At 41.9% G+C, this 19,128-nt stretch overlaps 3 protein-coding genes across 3 annotated transcripts; 2 read left to right on the forward strand and 1 right to left on the reverse strand.

Annotated features, from left to right (window-relative positions):
- Nucleotides 1–541: 541 nt before the first annotated feature.
- On the reverse strand, nt 542–3,693 carry LOC119137189 (E3 ubiquitin-protein ligase RNF126-like). Its single transcript, XM_037276294.1, has 9 exons — nt 3,575–3,693; nt 2,908–2,966; nt 2,765–2,831; nt 2,463–2,686; nt 2,270–2,338; nt 2,127–2,196; nt 1,855–1,948; nt 1,632–1,747; nt 542–1,347 (listed from the first exon to the last, which is right to left on the reverse strand). Exons 1-9 carry the CDS (start codon nt 3,662–3,664, stop codon nt 1,195–1,197), a joined length of 942 nt encoding a protein of 313 aa, XP_037132189.1. The 5' UTR covers nt 3,665–3,693; the 3' UTR covers nt 542–1,194.
- Nucleotides 3,694–4,096: 403 nt separating this feature from the next.
- On the forward strand, nt 4,097–10,407 carry sugp1 (SURP and G patch domain containing 1). Its single transcript, XM_037276291.1, has 15 exons — nt 4,097–4,251; nt 5,009–5,177; nt 5,293–5,399; nt 5,528–5,755; nt 5,899–6,022; nt 6,096–6,196; nt 6,778–6,901; nt 7,003–7,325; nt 7,428–7,534; nt 7,659–7,836; nt 7,930–8,036; nt 8,167–8,312; nt 9,597–9,726; nt 9,811–9,933; nt 9,966–10,407. The coding sequence occupies exons 1-14, from the start codon at nt 4,233–4,235 to the stop codon at nt 9,835–9,837; spliced, it is 1,890 nt and encodes a 629-aa protein (XP_037132186.1). The 5' UTR covers nt 4,097–4,232; the 3' UTR covers nt 9,838–9,933; nt 9,966–10,407.
- A 254-nt stretch (nt 10,408–10,661) lies between these two features.
- stk11 (serine/threonine kinase 11) lies at nt 10,662–18,285 on the forward strand. Its single transcript, XM_037276292.1, has 11 exons — nt 10,662–11,139; nt 11,796–12,637; nt 13,636–13,719; nt 13,924–14,013; nt 14,217–14,349; nt 14,448–14,584; nt 14,750–14,877; nt 16,133–16,190; nt 16,299–16,492; nt 17,026–17,279; nt 18,034–18,285. Exons 2-10 carry the CDS (start codon nt 12,354–12,356, stop codon nt 17,232–17,234), a joined length of 1,317 nt encoding a protein of 438 aa, XP_037132187.1. The 5' UTR covers nt 10,662–11,139; nt 11,796–12,353; the 3' UTR covers nt 17,235–17,279; nt 18,034–18,285.
- The last annotated feature ends 843 nt before the right edge of the window (nt 18,286–19,128 follow it).

A 19,128-nucleotide genomic window follows, 5' to 3' on the forward strand; every position in this document is an offset into this window, starting at 1 on the left:
TTACTTGTTTTTGAGTCTGCCGTTAATTAAGCACTTGAAGCGTGTTTGATTGCATTACCTTAATTAGCTTAGAATGCCTTGATCAATTCAATCCATCTAACTAAGGCCTCTCCCTTAATTGTTCCCTAAACGAGGGAAATGAACCAAAGCGACATCTAAATGTGACGCTTTCATAATTGAATGTGCTCCATGCCAAAAGCAAAGAAAACATAAATGGGACAGCTGGTTCTCCAACTTCTCTCGGAAGGAAGTGGAATCTCTTTTCGCTCAACCCCAAATGCAACAGAAGGTTTAAACCTAAACATTCGTGATTTGTAATATTTTGTAAAGGTCGCCTTGCCTCACTTGTTCAATTCTAAAAAAAAAAGGGAATGAGAGCTAAAAATGCTTAAGTAGCAATCGTACGCTACTAGAGTAGTAAAAGTCAATGAATCTTTCAAAATGTTTTCTTAAGGACTTTATTGTGACTGTAAAAATACAACATTAAATCAGTAAATAAAACAATTCATTGACACTTTTAGCCAGTTTCACAGAGGTAAGATTTTTTTTTTTTTTACATGCCCTGGTACTGATGGCATAAGCTGAATAAATAAAATTTTGATTTTTTTTTTCTTTCCTCTCATAATAAAAATGCAGCATAAAATCACCCAAATTGCACCACCACACACACTGGATCTATTAATAAAAACCAAACTACTGAAAAAAAAAAAGAATTTGTAGTTCAGCTAATGTCTCCTTAAAATACTAACCATTGTGCAAATCAAAAAGCAAAACAAATGTGCAAAGAAATACAGTCAGAAGCGCACACACACAGGAATTGATTCACTGGCTCAGTATTGTTCAAATAATTTGATACCCACGCATCTCCGCCACTACAGGCAACATGTAAAAAGAGTACTTTGACTAGGAAATAGAAAAATGTGTGCCAAACCTTGTGGCAGAATCTACCTTTTATTTTTGTTTCAGTGCCCGGCGGCAGCTCCAAGGCCAATGTCCTTAATAACTATAAAAGTGGCAGCAGCATCCGGCCAGCAGTCAACACAAATGGAGGAATGATGAGTGAGACGAAGTCTGAGACAAATTCATCTCAACTTACATGTCCGTAAGAATTAAGACTAATAGCTGTTTTGGTGGCCGCTGTCGAGAAGACTCCTCGAGAGCGTGAGGTTTCCAGATATGAGGGCGAGAGGGAGACTAGGACTTGCCAGAAGCATTTTCATTGCTTGGTGAGTTGGAAGAGGAAGAGGACGATGAGGAGGGGGAGAAGTTCATCTCTGATAAACCCGGTGGGTTTGTGGCTGTGTTCTGGCCATTAAGACTCTTCCTACACACTGGGCAGGTATCATGCTACAGGGAAGAGAAGGAAACAAAATGTCAGCGACTCAAAGCGAGCCGGTTTTATGCTAATCGCGTAGCCCAAAAACATAGAAATAGAAAACTGCGACCCCTGGTGTTCTTATTGGTGAACAACATTTTTAAACAACTTTCCCAAAATGTATTTAACCATTTAAATAATATTCTACTGTCTGGTCACTGACTTTTAAATGAACATATATGACAAAAAAAAGTGTTTTTTTCTTCTTCTCCACTTTTAAATGATTATTATTGTCCAGTAAGAATAAGCGCAGTACCTGTTCAAGCCAAGGGACTATGCAGTCATTGTGAAACAAATGATTGCACGGCAGCTGCCTGACGCTCTCGTCCACATGGTAGTCTTCTTTGCACACGGGACACTCTAAACCAGCGCCTGCAAACGGCAAATGTTAGGATAAACCTTCAGCGCAAACTACAACTCAGTTCCATATTGTTTTTTAAATGATTTATTCCTAATATTAGCTTTGTCTTAAAACTTACCCACATGTTCTTCTGTGATGCAGACTGTGGGCAAACTCTTGATCCGTTCTCTATCCGCTGGAGGAGGACCCGTGTTTTCAAACTGGTTGAGTAGCTTTGGGCAGGGTTGATAAAATAAACCAAACTTGTAGCCTTTCATTTTCTGTTTTAGACATGAGTGTATATTCTACCTACTCTGTTTACAGTACGCAGGGGCTTTGACCTATTCTATATTCCCTATTGCTTGGCAGACATTTCCAACCTAACTCTTCTATAAAAGATAATTGTTATACCTGTGTTATGATGGCATCCAGTCCATTTGCTCCCCAGGCATAGTCCATTGGGTTTGAATGAAGTATACCCCTGCAGAATATTTAGCCAGTTAGCATGACTTATATGATGAGGAGAAGACAATATGTGAAAAATAGTTACTCACCATGATCCCATTCCAATATTCGGCATGGCCGTTGGCGCTATGATCCCATTAACTAGCTGCTGGATAATTCTGTATGAACAGAAATACAAGATACATTTGACATTTACCTTATCGTAACAATCACACGAGTGCTTTTTGTTAACGACAACATGGGTGCAATGTAACACACGACAGACTTGAATCAAACATTTACCCCTCTAATGTGGGAACTCCTTCGTGGCGTGTACCCTGTCGTTGAGCCGCATGTCGCCCCCGCGGTTGCTGCGGATCCATTTCTTGCTCCCGCTGAATTTCTGTCGCTCTGTTATCTTCTGTGGGTAGCCAAGTTCTGAGTTCAAAGTTTTCATTGAAAATTCCCAGAGTGAACGGACTGTACCCAGTAGGAAAGGTGAACAAGTGCTGGTGATTCATGGTCGGCTGGAAAAGACATGATGAGGATGGTTTCACGTGTGGGCTCAAGAGTGTAAAATTCCAGAAGCAATGGCTTCAACTGACCTGAAAGGTAGGTTGTGTCTGTTCCCTTGCAGAGGATGTAGATGGAGTGCTATCGGTATTTTCAGTTCTATATGGAAAGAAAAGTGGAAAAATACATTCAATATTTTCACTGAGCAACTGTACGCGTGTATTTTTCCTTATACCTCCTTTCATTTGGTAATTCCTCAATGAATCCAGACTCACAGCGTGGACAGGTAAAGTCCTTCAGATATTGACACAAAAATGAATTAATTCTATACACTCAGAAGAAAGTGAATATCACGGAAAATGAGAGTAAGTTATCCACGTATTTCGAGTAGCACTCTCGACACCGCATACATGATGCTGGAGGAATGCCCCTTTGTTTTGTTTTTTATTTAGGTAAACAAATCATTGAATAAGAATACTCTCATCCTGACAACAGTAGCTAGATTGAACACCATTTTTGCAGCCCATAGTACTAATTAGGGAATTATATTCCAACGAATATTCGTTTATTGAGTGAAACCCCGAAAAAAACAAAAGTAAATAAACAGCTTCGAGTTGTTTTCCTATATGGACGTTGGAGTGAATGTCAAACAGTTGAGCACAGCCAGGCACATTTCAGTAAAGCCACAAATGTATTAAAAATAAGAGAAAATGTGATATGTTTTCATGACACGATTTTAATGGGAATAGTTGAACGACTACTACGAGTACTACTACGAGTACTTGCTCGTTAACGAGCGAGGTTAGCGACGTAACTCGCTGTCCAACCCCCACACAGTTAAACACATCACCATCACACTATTCATCTCGTCAACACATCAACTGCTGCTTAGTTTGCCTTACCGGTAAACGAGGGCTTATTTCTGCTGAACACCGGTGGCAGAAAAACCGGCAAGACGGTAAGGAAGCTTCAGCCATTTCTCCACTGGACATAGGCAGGTTTTTTAACAAACGATCGCGAGAACGAACGAAGTCGCGAAGCGTATGACGTAATTTCGCAATGCATTCTAGGATCGCTATCAAAACAAGCGGAGGCCAACGTTGGGGGGGGGGGGGGGGGGGGGGGGCGGTGGCTACGCATACGACAGCTGTATTATAACGATAATCGTAACAGTTATCATAATCATAATTTCACAGACTGATTGAAAAAAAATACTGAGAACGCTGGGTTTAACTCTCATTCTATTATTTATTTTGTTTATTTTTTTACTGTACCTGAACTCGTTTTTTTTTACTTTGACAAAAGCCATTTTTATTAATTTTCGTATTGTTCAAGTATATGTATTAAAAAAAACGTAGAAGAAAATGCACGTCCAAATCCTTGAAATACGTACTGTGTAATGTGCCTTTATTCTGAAAAAACACTACACCGGAAATAGTGTTCTTGTTTACTTTCCCAAATTAGTAAGTGAAGTAATCCATTCAGCCTAGCATCGGCACAACATTTTCGTATTGTCTGTTAACGTTGTTTGTAAAATTAAATTACCTTCCTGCTACGACAATGGAGTCGAGTGATTCAGGTACATTCATAACTATTCGGTAAAACGTTTCATGTTTGAATGTAGTTTCAAACACTACTAGTTCCTGTTAGCATTCAGTTAGCATCATGTAGCCAAAACGACTGCAGTATTAGCTGACCGTATGTAGCATGCGACGAGTAGTAGCAAGATACAAAAGTATGAATTCAGAATGTATTAATACCCAAATGTAATAAACCACGATGGGTTAATGAATCTCTTGGTCCTTTCGTTGGATCCGATTTATAGATGGGTAGAACAAAATTTGCGGAATCGGGCATTTTAAGTCAAATGTAGTGTGATCAGACGTCCTCTTTTCCCCGGACATGTCCTACTTTTCAGCCCCAAAAATCTGTCCCGAGGGGAATTTCAAAAACAGTCCAGGATTTTGTTCGACTGCCTCACATGTACAATGTCAATAGAATTGCCACTCCGTTCCATTTAACTTTATTCCAGGTTTCCCTGTAATCGTTCACAAATAAGATTCTCCTCAAATCTAGCCACTTTGCTGATTGTGTGTGTGCATGAGAAGGAAGTAGGCGAGTGCTTGCTAGCGAGTGGAGACAATGCCGAAACGAAAATGCACCTTTTACGGAGGAATTGGAAGAAAAAAAATTGCGTGCTTTCGCCAAGGTCGTGATGCATATGAAGCTGAGTCAGTTGCAACGTGCTAAGTAGATGGTGTTGTATTATCTTCAGAAATGGCTTTGAAATGTCTTCAAAGATTCATAATCGTGTTTTCCCCCTGCTGCACTTTTAGGAAGAGGAGGATGGAAAAACAAGAATGCACAACCACAGAAGCAGAAGATGAACTTAAACATTATCCGCCAAGAGCAACTAATAGCTGAGAAAAAGAAGGAAATTGAGGCCAAATTGGCAGAGCAAGCCAAAATTGATGCACAAACCCCAAATAAATGTCTACCCGCAAGGTAAACACATGTAATATTAACCTATAACAATAAGCAATTATTGTTTTTTATTGCATTAATGTCAGTTGGTATTGATCGTAAAATAAATGAATAATTTCATCTCTTTTGAACCCAGTGATTCCCCCCCTACGCAAGGACCCTCCTCCAACAAGTTTGTAAACGATGGCAGCTTCTTACAGCAGTTTATGATGATGCAGAAGAAGACGCCTAACGACGTCTCTGGTTAGTACCACAAACCAATAGCATAATGTATATTTTTTAAAACAAATTTACCTCCTAGTGTTCAGTTCACCAAAGTGTTGCTTTAATTGTTTTATTAATTGACATTTTTTCATTGATGCTTTCTCTAGATTCCGCCAGTGACAGCAAAAGTCAATCATCTTCCCTGGGAGGAAACTCATTGCAAAAGAAAAACATTTTGGTTGGCAAGCGACCTGGCGTCGGCAGCATGCTCAGCCAATTCAAGAACTATTCGCAGTCCAAGAAGAATCCCATTCTCAGCCCGAGGCCAAGTGTGTTTTGTTCCCCAGAAGACGAGGACGATGAAATTGATTCCTCCGAATTTTTAAATATGAAAGGTAAATCAAGGCACGTGTGTTTCGGTGTAGCTCTGGACAACAAAACAGCTCAGATGTTTTGGGTCATTCCTTATCTGCTCCCAGGGCACACTTGGCTTAAGACTGGTGACCAAAGAGTAAATGTACTGATAGCCTGCTTAAAGTTTCTCCCCCAGAGGACCCAGAGACCAGACTGATTATCAACAAGATGGCCTCTTTTGTGGCGGATGGAGGACCCGAACTGGAGAGGAGGGCCAAGGAGGACTATAAGGATGATCCTGTTTTCTCGTAAGTCTGAAGGTCGGCTTTGTTCCTCCAGGTGCATAAAAGTCATCCAATATTTTATCTTCTGTGTTTCTAGATTTTTGCATGATAGAAACTGTATGGAGTACCTCTACTACAAAAAGAAACTTGCCGAATTAAGAAAGAATGCTCCAGCGCCTAATAACACTTCAGTTAATGGTAAGGCCTCGATTGTTTTCTTTTTAGAAACTGAATTTTGTCACGGAAAAAATTCAAGGCACCGTTGTGGGTTGAACTAGTTCTCTTGTGATTTGTGTTTTGTTTCATATTTAGTGCTTTGCTTGCGCATTGCAAGTAGTTGTACATCTATCGGACTATGGTTCCCAGATTCCACAAAAATAATCGAAAGTTTTGTGTTCCGACAATTTTTTGGTGTGGTGGTTAATGGCGCAATACTTGTCATTTAATTTTCTAGTTTTAAGTTGTTGTTTTTTTAATTTTCTAATGAACGAAGTAATTTTCTGAACACAATTCCAAATGAGTCATTTTAAAACTTTATAGTGACAACAATAAGAAGAGTTAAATGGCACCTAGATTGTGTCAATATAAAGTTTTTGTTGACATTGCTGCAAAAAGTGTTTCATCAACCCAATTACCCATTCACCAGTGCTGTTTTCGTTGCTCCTCCTTCCTCTTTTTTTATCCCCCATTAGCTCTAGACTGGTGATGTATGATGCCAGTTGAGTATGGTACAGTAATAGAGTGTCATTTGAGCCCCCGTACTGATAGACTGCTTAAAGTCTCCCCCCCAGTGGACGCGGAAACCCAGCAAGTGGCCGAGAAGCTGGCCAGGTTTGTGGCTGAGGGTGGCCCGGAGGTGGAAAGCATCGCCATCGAGCGTAACCGTGACAACCCCATCTTCAGGTCAGGTTCTTTAAAATCAACTTTAAACTTGAAACTCTTTCGGGCTCACGTGCTTTTTTTTTTTTTTTTTTTTTTTTTTTTTAAAATCCCCCCCATCCCAGTTTTTTATTTGACCACCAAAACCCAGCCAACCGTTACTACAAAGAGAAGCTACGGGAGTATCGTGCCGCAGCCTCGAGGACTTCCTCACCTGCGCCGACGGAGTCCAGGACAGAGCAGCAGAGACCAGCCGCTCCTCCACGACCCCAGGTTACGTTCTCCCCGGCATCTCAAGCGCACAGTCAGGTGGAAGACACGCCGTCTGTCAAACGCAAGAGGAAAAGTAGATGGGGTTCCGAAGATGACAAAGTGGAGCTTCCCATTCCACCCATCGTTGTCCCCCAAGAGCTTGGCGTTCAAGACCCCAACGTACCATCTCTATCAGGTACTTACCATTACTAGTTAGAACATACTGGAAAACCCACAAGCGGCGTCTGGAGCGTAATGGTGCGGGTTCTCTGCAATTAATATTACGGTTCTGTTTTAGTTCAGGATCTTCAAGGTCTTGGTTATAAGAAGGGGAAGCCCGCCGGTCTTGTCGGTGTGACGGAGCTGTCTGATGACCAGAAGAGACAGCTCAAAGAGCAACAAGAGGTACATAGTTGTTGGTACACACTTGGTGAAAATGAAAAAAGCACTTTAGCCAGAAGGAAAAAAAAAAAATGTCACTCCTGATTTGTACTTTAATTAAATGCCACCCACTACACACACTTTGTAGATGCAAGAGATGTACGACATGATCATGAAGCACAAGCGCGCAATGGCCGAGATGCAGCAGATGTGGGAGAAGGCCATTAAAGACCACCAACACGAGTACGACAGTGACGAAGAGGTGGACCAGGAGGCCGGCACCTGGGAGCATCGGCTTCGAAAAATGGAAATGGAGAAGACGCGAGGTAAGGCTGACAAGAATGAAAAGGCAGCGTTTATCTTCCAATCCTTATTATATTCGGAGTAACGCTGTTTCTTTATTTCGCTGATTTCCTCAGAGTGGGCAGAATCTCTGACAGATATGGGCAAAGGAAAACATTTCATTGGAGACTTCTTACCTCCTGAGGAGCTGGATAAGTTTATGGAGACTTTTAAAGCACTCAAGGTTAGCTGTTGTTGGAATTATCTCAATTATTTTTTGAATATGAACATATTTGTCTTCTCTCTAACTTCTTGTTTACCTTTTTTGTCCTTTTGTGAGGAAAATTAAAATGCCGTTATTTATTCCTTTGCAGGAGGGGCGGGACCCAGATTACTCTGAATACAAAGAGTTTAAATTGACGGTGGAGAATCTTGGTTTCCGTATGCTGATGAAGATGGGCTGGAAGGAAGGCGAAGGTCTCGGCAGTGAAGGACAGGGCATCAAGGCTCCTGTCAACAAGTGCGTATTTAGCGATACAGTCGTGGGTCCTTTTATTTTTTCTGTTTGCTGAGTTGAATGGACTTGCGTTACTGTGTCATCCTGAATAGACAAAAAAAATATTGATTATGTCACAACCCATTTCAGTTTATTCCACTGCATTGAATTCATTTTTATGTGAGTGCAAAACAGTTTTGTTTTCTCACAGTTAAATGTGCTTGTAAAATAGTTTTCTTTTTTTCACCACTTTTGAAGTATTTGTAATCTCCGACTCAACGGCATTTACACGACAGCTAATATTTTCATTCGAGCTGGCCTTATTATTACTTAGAGATGCACCGATCCGATATCTGGATCGGATATCGGCCCCGATATCAACAAAATTGATGGATCGGGTATCGGAAAATGCAGCCGATCTGTGAGCCGATCCTTTCCTTAATCTATTGGGACGCGGGCTACGTCATACGTCAGCAGCACGTGTGCCGCGGCTACGTCATACGTCAGCAGCACGTGTGCCGCATGCCACGATAGTTTTCTAAACAAACGCAAACATGGAGCGAACGAAAGAGTCAGCTGTGTGGAGGTACTTTAAACTGAACACGCCAACTAGCTCGACGGCAGTTTGTAATGTCCGCAAAGCTAATGTTGCCAGGGGTGGTGGTAGTACTGCCAGTTATAGTACTAGTACTAAGCGGAGCTTGTTTTCAGGGAGCACTTCTCATTGCTGCTTAAATGAGCATTTAGAGCATCAACAGGTCATGAGTGATGTGAAACGGCACCTAATGTTTACATGTTTACTATTTATTTTAATATTTGGTTACTGTGTGCTTGATCACCCTTTCTATATTTGCCCAGTGCAGTTTCAGCTGCAACATTTGTATTTTTTTTTTTAAAGAAGTTTGTATCCTAATTTACTTGAATTTAAATGCTGATACACTTTATTGCTGCTGTTGCACAATTTTTGTTACAAATAAATAGTTCATTGCATGAATCTGCTTTATCTTGTTACATTTTGTCTTAGGAATGAACTGTGTAGTCATGCCTGATGCCATTGCCTTTAGTCTTTTCTGTTCCACATGTAGAGGTATGTAGCTTGTTAAGTCAACCATAATATCGGATCGGTATCGGGTATCGACCGATACGCAAAGCCACAGCATCGGTATCGGTATCGAAACTGAAAAAGTCGGATCGGTGCATCTCTATTATTACTGTAGAACCCAGTTGTTTGGGACATTTTATTTTTGGACTGGTTGGGTAATTAGTGACGGTCAAACTGACTCAAAGTTCATATGTGTCCGGTTGCAGGGGCACCACAGCGTCGAATGGCGCAGGGTTCGGCGTTGAACGTCCAGCTGAGCTGTCGAAAAGCGACGATGAGTATGACGCCTTCAGAAAGAGGATGATGCTGGCCTACCGCTTTAGACCTAATCCACTGGTAACCTCACATCTGCTCTTTAGGCAGCATAACAACTGTAGGTAGTCATGATCACGGAATTTATTCAAACATTTCTTTTCGCAGAATAATCCACGGAGACCATATTACTGACAGAAGACAGCTGCTTACGGAAATTAAAGGAAGCCGAAAACTCAATTCACTTCTAAAATTGGATTTCATTGCACAATAGGAATGGATTTATTTGCCTGTGTGCGTTTGTGTGTGTTTGTGTGTGTGTGTGTGTGTGTGTGTGTGTTAACAGGATAACAAGGATGACTACCTGCAAGATTCCCCCTAAATCAGTGGTTCTTAACCTTGTTGGAGGTACCGAACCCCAACAGTATTATATGCGGATTCACCGAATCACTCTATAGTGATTTTTTTTCAATTTAAATTCAACACATCAATATTTATTACTGGTGCACAAAATGAGCTGTGTATCAACATCACCTTGTTCAAAGAAAGAAAAAAAAATAGTGTGACACAATAAATCAGGTATGTTCGGACCTCCGCCGAACCCCTCAGACCGACTCACCAAACCCCTAGGGTTCGATCGAACCCAGGTTAAGAACCACTGCCCTAAATATTAGCTTTCATTGAGGTTTGAATATCCCAACTGCTTCTGTATCACAATTACTGTACCGTATTACACACAAAATAAAGACGCCCTTCGGTGAGACTACAATTTCAAAGTTCTCTGTTCCCTAATCCTTGTCTGCTTTAATTACATGATGTCAACATTTTTACTCTTCCCTGGTAATGAACGTAAATGATTGCAGTTTGGGGGAGCCTTGTTGCGAGAAAGGTGACAGATAAATGAAACCAGACCTCCACTATGCCATTCTCCAAGGGGCTTACTTGAGATAATTATAACTCTTAACTCCAGCCAAGGAAAAGTCACTCTAGAATTGGCCAATGCATTAGTAAGTGGGGGGCTTGCTTTGCTTGTGTGTGTGGGGGGGAGTTGGTAGGCGTTTCCCCTGTAAGGTGAATAACGTTTTTTTTTTTTTAAGTGATGAATGAAACCGGCTCATAATTTGCAAATGTCTGCATGCCATCATGGAGGATACACACTGGTGGCATCATGTTTCCAAAAAGCCATTCTGTTGGAATGTAAAAATAATGTTTTGTCTGAAAGTTTGCTTGTCGCGCTTGGACTTTGCATTTTTGCAAACTTTGATTTGACGCAGTAACGCGCTGACTGTCGGTGCGAGTTGACTCGAGTTTAGGGGGGAGGTAAACAAGATGGCGACGACCTGACTGGAGAGTAATACGAAGAGTCCGAACAAAACAACAAAAAAAGGAAAGAAATTATATGCAACTTGGTTCGATTTACATCATTTTTATTCTGAAGACCGACATTCAAGAAACGAATAAAGACTGGGACCAAGCAAAGACACAACAGGATTTTAGGTGAGTTTTCCCGCAACTTGGCAATGAACTAGCTAGCTAGCAGTTTACATTGGGACCTGGACGCAACCCCTGTGAGCTGGATTTGTCTGGATGATGCTCCCGTCGTCAGTGCATGTTCTGGTTTAAGATAACGATACACACACCGACAGTTTCATTTCATTCTTCCACCATTACCGGTAAATGGAAAGCGCTTGGCTTGACGTTTGTAGTGTCAATGATGGCTAGCAAGAGCTGCATTTCGCCGCTAGCTTTACATGCGTGACGACGTTTTTACGCATCCAAATCCATGCTCGCTTTTTGTACTTCATAGTATTTTTTCTTTTCTTTGGAAACTTTGTGGACTAAGCCACATGTTTTGTTGAATGTGCACCCTGAAAATAATATTAAATGTGTGATACAGCAGGCTAGTTCATTCAAGGCTACGTTAGCATTCTGGCTAGCTATTAGTTCAGCATAATATTTGTCATTGCTATATCATTTTATTTTATGTTAAACGCTCCAATTTAAGTGTTTTGTAATAATATCATTATTATGTGGGAAAAAGTCCCTCCCTAGGAACCCCCGTAACGGTCCATCCGATTTTTTGATTGGTTCAGAAGTGTGCAGTTTCATTAATGTTTAAATGACCCTCGTTTTTTTTTTGTTTTTTTTTTAAGGCAGCCTGCACCGTGGTGGAATGGAGGCCACCTGAAGCCGGGAGGAGCACACTTTCGGACGGCTTGGTCTTTCCACTTTAGCCCAGCTGCATGAAATAAGCAGTGGAAGTGGGTTTGGATACAGTCCAAGTTTACATGTGTCCCGAGGCTGCCAATATTATTTATTCAGCATGGATCCTTGACAGAACTGTGCAACATGGCCTTAAACCAGGGCTGGTGGCCCCTACATAAGGGTGAATCAAATTAATTAAGTGGGGGGAAAAAATAAATATATTTTTGTTGAAGTGCACTTGTCTCAAACAAAAGGCACATGATGAAACACTAACATAGTGGACCTAATACACTTTCACCTCAGTGTGCAGCTTTTTATTAATAAGAACAATAATGTTTACAAATCTAGACTGATCCCTACCTCAACCTGAGGTCTCCCTCTCCCATCTTCAGTATTTCTCTTACCTCTTATTTTTGGGCCAAGAGGTTAACAGTGGATTACTCGTCACCACCAGAAAGATTTGTTTCCAAGTAGTTTGCACACGAGGCTCACTCTGTGGATCAGTCATGAGTACCGGGGAGATACATCACCTGAACTACCTGAATGAAAACGAACTGATGGAGATGGACACGTTCATTCACCGCATCGATTCTACTGAGGTGATTTATCAGCCGCGCAGGAAGAGAGCGAAGTTGATAGGGAAGTACTTGATGGGGGACCTGCTGGGGGAGGGATCATATGGCAAAGTGAAAGAGATGCTGGACTCTGAAACCCTCTGCCGCAGGGCTGTCAAGATACTGAAAAAGAAGAAGTTAAGGAGGATTCCCAACGGAGAAGCCAATGTGAAAAAGTGAGTGTCCTTCCATCTTGTTTTTGCGCTTGAATAATGCGTGCAAAAAATGTTTTCTCTGGCTGGAGCAATCAATGGAGCAACACAAATAATTTCTACTCCTCGTACTTTGTGTGGAAATAAGCTGGTGAGCCTGGAGGAAAGTGGTCTCGTGTGACGTCCTTCCTTTTAAAACCTTACATTTTGGGCTGCTTATTTTCCCACCTCATTTCCCTAATAAAACACACTTAAACATATTACAACATACTTTTTAAATATTCTGTTCACAGGGGGGAAAAAATTAGGGATTTGCCTATATATGTACTTTACGGCATTAGAGTGGTCCGGTGTTTTTCAATGCCAGCTTTGTTTTCGGCGTGCCGAGATTTCTTTTGGAACCGTTTTCTTCTTTCTGACATTAGCTACGCGTGGATGAAACTGCGATGTCAAGCGAACTATGCAGTTATTAATTAATTATTAATGATTTGTCTTCCCTCACCCGATTCTGCCCTCTGATTCAGCATTTCTCAGCTCCCTTTTTTTTTTTTGCAGAATACTGGAGGATTTAATCACACCATACACCATTAAATATCACTGCAGCCTGCGCTAATTATAGAGGAAGCATTAGGGAGCAGTTGCATGAGTTCACGAAAGGCAAGCAAGTCTTCAAAGATGGCGTGTTTAAAGAATCAGTTCTGCATCCTACGGGCCCAACCGCCCCGGTTTTAGGTTACAGTTGAATGGTACTAAAAGACTTGAGGACTTTTTATTCTGTTGTCATTTTTGTGCTTTTCTAAATTCTTTTTCGAAGGGTGTAAATTGTTTGCAGATTTTTTTTACCGTTCACAGCAAGGCTTGTCTTTACCACCTGCGAGTTCACTGTATTGTGAACCGTCACAACTCGGTGATGAATGTTGAGCTTGCCTGGGATTTTGGTTTTAAGGGTTCATAAGCGTGTGGAAAGCATCAAGAAAACCCTTGATGAATCATTTCCATGTGGTTTGTGTCTTTTTGCACAGGGAGATTCAGCTGCTAAGAAGACTCCAACACAAGAATGTGATTCAATTGGTGGACGTTCTCTATAATGAGGAGAAGCAAAAAATATATCCTTGTGGTTTTAGTCGCGCTTGTTTTTATGAACGTCAATGAATAGCGAATGAAAAAATGAGCCGCAATAATAAACGTATTTTGGATTCAATAACTCTCTGACACTGTTAATATTATCTTTGACATTTTACGTCATTAAATTGTGACCAGTAAGTGTATTTTTCTTTGAACGTTTTGAATGCCCTTGACCTTTGACTTACGTATATGGTGATGGAGTATTGCGTGTGCGGGATGCAAGAAATGCTGGACAGCGTCCCGGAAAAAAGGTTTCCTATATTTCAAGCTCACGGGTATGTCTATGGTGTCCCCTCCCACCCCCTTCTTTGGTTCCCCTGTATATATTTTATTTATAGACTCTTTGCAACAATAGCTCCAGGTTTAAATTTAGATCCTGACCGGTCTTTTTCAAATAACTGCCGGTTGATTGCATGAATGTGTAATCACTTGATTGTTGTCTAGCACACTCGCTCACAAACTTTTCTGTTTTGCGCAGGTACTTTTGCCAACTCTTAGATGGCCTTGAATATTTGCACAGCCAGGGAATTGTTCACAAAGACATTAAACCAGGCAATCTGCTGTTGACCACAGATGGGGCACTTAAAATCTCGGATCTGGGTGTAGCTGAGGTAAGCCTACACATATAAATGGATCTCATTTTTGTGAAATCAAAAGAAATCGGACGGATGGAGTTGGAATACGTGCTGAGGTTTACCATGCTTCGCAGGCCCTGCACCCTTTTGCCGAGGACGACACGTGTCGAACGAGTCAGGGCTCTCCGGCCTTTCAGCCGCCAGAGATTGCCAACGGCCTGGATACATTTTCAGGGTTTAAAGTGGACATTTGGTCTGCGGGAGTAACACTGTAAGTAGGCACGGCGTTTATTACATTTTTGAATTGTGCACACAATGATTTTTTTCCAAATCTGATTATCACTAGAATAATCAAATCAAAAAAGATATCCAGCTGTACCGTCAGAGCAAATGATTCGAAGCTCGCGTAACGATTCGCATGTTTGCCTCCATTCAGATACAACATTACTACGAGTCTTTATCCGTTTGAGGGGGACAACATCTATAAGCTATTTGAGAACATCGGCAAAGGAGAATTTACTATTCCTGAGGAGTGCGGACCGCTCCTCTCAGACCTGCTGCGAGGTGAGTGTCGAATCCATGGACTGTTCTTGGTGGCTTTTCAAGTGCAAGAAAACACAGTTGTTATTTTTTTTGCCCATGCTGTCAAAAGCAGTTGAAAAGATGAAAATGACGCTTTGATGCCGACAGCCTCCAGATCAATTTTGAACAAACCAGGTTTATCCAAATGTGCACTTTTAGCCAGGCAAAATCAGAAAGGGTTTTAAATGATTTGTTTCTCGAGCACATTTCGTAGCAGAGGAAATAAAATTGGAGGAATCAGGATTTGTTATGCAGAGAAGCAGATGAGAATGCACAGGAAAAGCACACTGCAGTGAAGCTGCACTGGTGTCCTTTATCAGTGTGTCCAGATGGTGGTGCTATGACATTAGAAGTCATTGGGAACCCCCTCCCTCCATGTGTGGTAGAAACCCCTTCAGCCGCTAACGTCGTTTCTATTGATTTGGAGCGCTCAGCAGAATACTAAACACTTCAGCAGGCTGCTCCAAAGCCCCTTTTTGAAACAAAAGGAGTCAAGAGTCTTTTATGGGCATTCTCGTATTGGTTTTACGTCAAGGCAAACTAACTGCCTGTGAAATCCTGAAAAAGTGCCCAAAAGACTTGATGAATCCGTTTGCTTTTTTTTTTTTTACGTTGAAGAAGACAAGTTGCGACTTGTCTGCAGCTTTTCCTTTTATGGGCATGTTCTCCCCCATTCATGAATGCCTCCGTGGGGGAGTTTGATTCAGCAAGTGAAATGATCTGATTTTGTTGTTCTGATCAATGGCTGTTGAATTTACAGCCCAACACTGAATAGAGTGGAGGAGTTCAACTGTCATGATATCATGAGTCCTTCTGTCCCTCAGAGTGTGACGTGTGTGTGTGATGCATCATCCCAGAGATAGCTGGCCCGTAAATATTACATTGTTCAAAATAAACTATGATCAGCGCTGCAGGGAGATGGTTCCGTTATTATTAGGCCTGTGCCTGCTCCACATCACTTGCTGTCTCATCATGCTGACATTTAGCTTTTGACGCATTCAGCCCACATAAGGGCCCAAAAAGTACTTTGTCAGTCACAGTGGATTAGTTTGCTTTGACAAAAATCCCAGATGGATCGTTTCACTGTTAAGTTCACAAATCTTCGTCGACACTGTGCACTCCCAATTCATTCGCTATCACGTTCAATTTGGTTTTGATCAAACAATAGCAAATGACAAACAAAAGCACGCTGTTTTGAGCTTGTGATTCAAGTGGTCCCTTTTTTTGATGTTTTCAGGAATGCTCGAGTATGACCCTGCAAAGAGGTTTTCCATACAAAATATAAGACAACACAAGTAAGTGGTTCATTTGTCATATTCCTGGAATGTCATTCTGAAGTAGAATCTTAGCTTAATGCCTTCACTCAATGTCATTGACATACCGCTTGGATGTATTCCCACCAGCTGGGTGCGTAAGAAACACCCACCGACGGAGCTCCCCGTGCCCATCCCCGCCAGCGCAGAGAGCCGAGACCCTTGGCGCAGTATGACGGTGGTGCCCTACTTGGAGGACCTCCACGGCTACACTGAAGACGACGATGACGAGCTTTATGACGGAGAAGACGAGTTCATCTACACTCAGGATTTTACAATGCCAGGTTTGTGTGCTCTCGAGGGACTCGTACAGATGAGCTTTCGCTACAATATTTAGTTGTCTGGAAATGGTACTCTGTAATATTGCACTAGGGGAAGAAAAAAAATGGATGTGCTCCAAGTTGATAGGTGGCAACATGTCATCACTGTGCTTTGATGATGATGATGATGACTATATTGACCATATCCCAGAGTTGCCTTTTTTTTTTTTTTTTTTAAAAAGCAGAATCCACGATCTATATCAGTTGCTAGGCAACAGCCTGAAATGATAAATGCAAGTCGTCTGCGCTGGCCAGGCATCTCCAAGCGGTGCCCCACTTAGGTCCAATTGGCGCTGCAGTGTGAATGAAGTGTTCTATAAATAGAGTCCATTGGAGATGGTTCTGGTGTTGGGAGTGTGAATGGTTTTCTACGATTCACTCCCACGTGCGGAGAGCAATGCTACCCCTCCAGTACATGTGCTTTAAGTAGCTTACATATGTGGAAATAAACAACGATCATCTTTGAGAAATTTCTGGTCACCATCTCCAACTTTTAGGACAAGTGGCCGAAGATGATCACGAACTGGAGCACGAGGACTACAGCCCGCCTACGGCCAAGCCCTTTTGCGTGAACGGAACCGAGGCGGGCTCTCTGAACAGCAAGGCCAAAAGCGAACGACGATCTTCGTCCTCGTCCAACCCCTCGCGCAAAGGGGTCTCCACGGCGAGCAAGATCCGCAAGCTCTCCACCTGCAAGCAGCAATGACGCTCCACTCCTCCTCTTCAGTCTCTGTTGGCAGCAGCCCATCTGGTGAGTGATTCAAGTTTAAAGAAGAAGCTATCGTGGAGATAAAAACACGTTATCATGCAGATGGAGAGTAAAAAGGGGCATTCAGGGAGTGTAGCGAGAAGCTGTTATTGATATTCAGCGAGTGCTACTATGACTCATCACTAAACTGCAGGAAAACGCACAGAATGTTTCCATCATCACAACTGGATTCACTGTAGCTGGGTCGTGTCTTTCGAGGCCCTATCGTGAGGGAGAGCAGCACCATACACCCCAGTTTTAAGCATTTTTCATTAAAATGTTTTGCAATGTTAATTCTAAGGGGAAAAATGTTTGACCCTAAAATGATCATATAGCACGCATTTGCCGTCGCAAAAAATCCACCAGTAAGTGACGAGATGGCGGCAAAGCTCTACCTTTGTCTAAATGAAGCTCCACCTCAGCGTCGAGCCAAGATGGTGGCAAAGCACAGTTTGAAATTTGCTGTTGTCTCTCAGTGCCCTGAATCGAGCCAAGAACAAATAAGACATTCTGTTGTTTCTGTAACAATCATGAAGTTGTCTCTTTCACACTGTGACATACACTCCCAGCGGGGGTTTGCTCATCAAGGCTGCAGTGCTCAGGAGATGCGGCGTGTAAATTGTTCCAGGCAATGACTCACCCCTAAGTCGACACCACTCACCTGCGCGATGTTTGCGTGGATGAGATGTTGCACGTCACATAATGATAGCGCTGTGTGCGAATGTGCGTCAATTTCCTGTCTCCCTTCTTCTTCTAGGTGGAGCTGTCCCCAGTCCTCGTCTGTCTGCAGCGGACACGCTTGTGAGAGAAACCTGCTGAAGTTGACGCCCATCGTGTCTCCGTGGAGCATCTGGCTTTTTAGAAACGTGTGCTCCGAGTTGTGAACGGGTGTAATTTTTACTTTCGATCTCCAGAAAGCTCTGGTAAAATTTCCATGGGAATTAAAAATGGAGCACTTCATTTTTTTTTCTTTTTTTAATATTCCAAGTTGGAAAATTTACATGAAATTCTTATGGAAATAAATAAATAAATAATACAGTGGTTCTTAACCTGGGTTCGATCCAACCCGAGGGGGTCGGTCTCGGGTTCGGCAGAGCCTCCTCTATTTATTGTGTAAATTCGTGATGACGCAGAAGTCACACTGATTTCCTGGTATGTAATTTATTGTGAGTTCATGCATTGTGTTGGTTTTGTTCTTGGAACAAGGTGATGTTCATGCACAGTTCATTTTGTGCACCAGAAAAATAATCTGTCTTGAATTTGAACAATTTTTTTTAAATTTTTACTAAAGAGAAAGCGCATATGAAACTGGTGGGGTTCGGTACCTCCAACAAGGTTAAGAACCACTGAAATAAGTAAAATTAATTATTAAATAAAAAAAATATTGTTAGTTGCTGCCCCTAGTTGAATTATCCAAATTCTGCCTAGTGGGAATGTGAACATTACATAACTCAAGAAAACTGGCAATATGCTAAAATCTATTTTCACCAACTCGAGGGACAGTCATGCCACTTGCAAAAATAGCAAAGTCAGACAAAATGGTCTTTTTTTTTTTTTTTTTTTTAGTAGTCTCGCAAATTCCCATGGAAAGTTTCCCACTGAAATCTCAGCCAGAAAGGACACAGGACACCTTCAAAACTCTTTCCTCCTAAGACAAATGATCACTTTCCCCTTGCACGTTGTCACTCCCTCAAACTGCTGACATCCGCCTCGTCATGCCCGTCATCCCTCAGGCGAAGGCCGAAATGTTGCACCGAACCATTGACGAACCCGTCATTCACGTTTCATCTTTGCCGCTGTGTAGCAGATACTCAGAGCCGGAGTAGCGGGGTGGGGCTGGTGAAGGCGCAGC

This window comes from Syngnathus acus, chromosome 17 (assembly GCF_901709675.1).
Source record: "Syngnathus acus chromosome 17, fSynAcu1.2, whole genome shotgun sequence".
Lineage (NCBI taxonomy): Eukaryota > Metazoa > Chordata > Actinopteri > Syngnathiformes > Syngnathidae > Syngnathus > Syngnathus acus.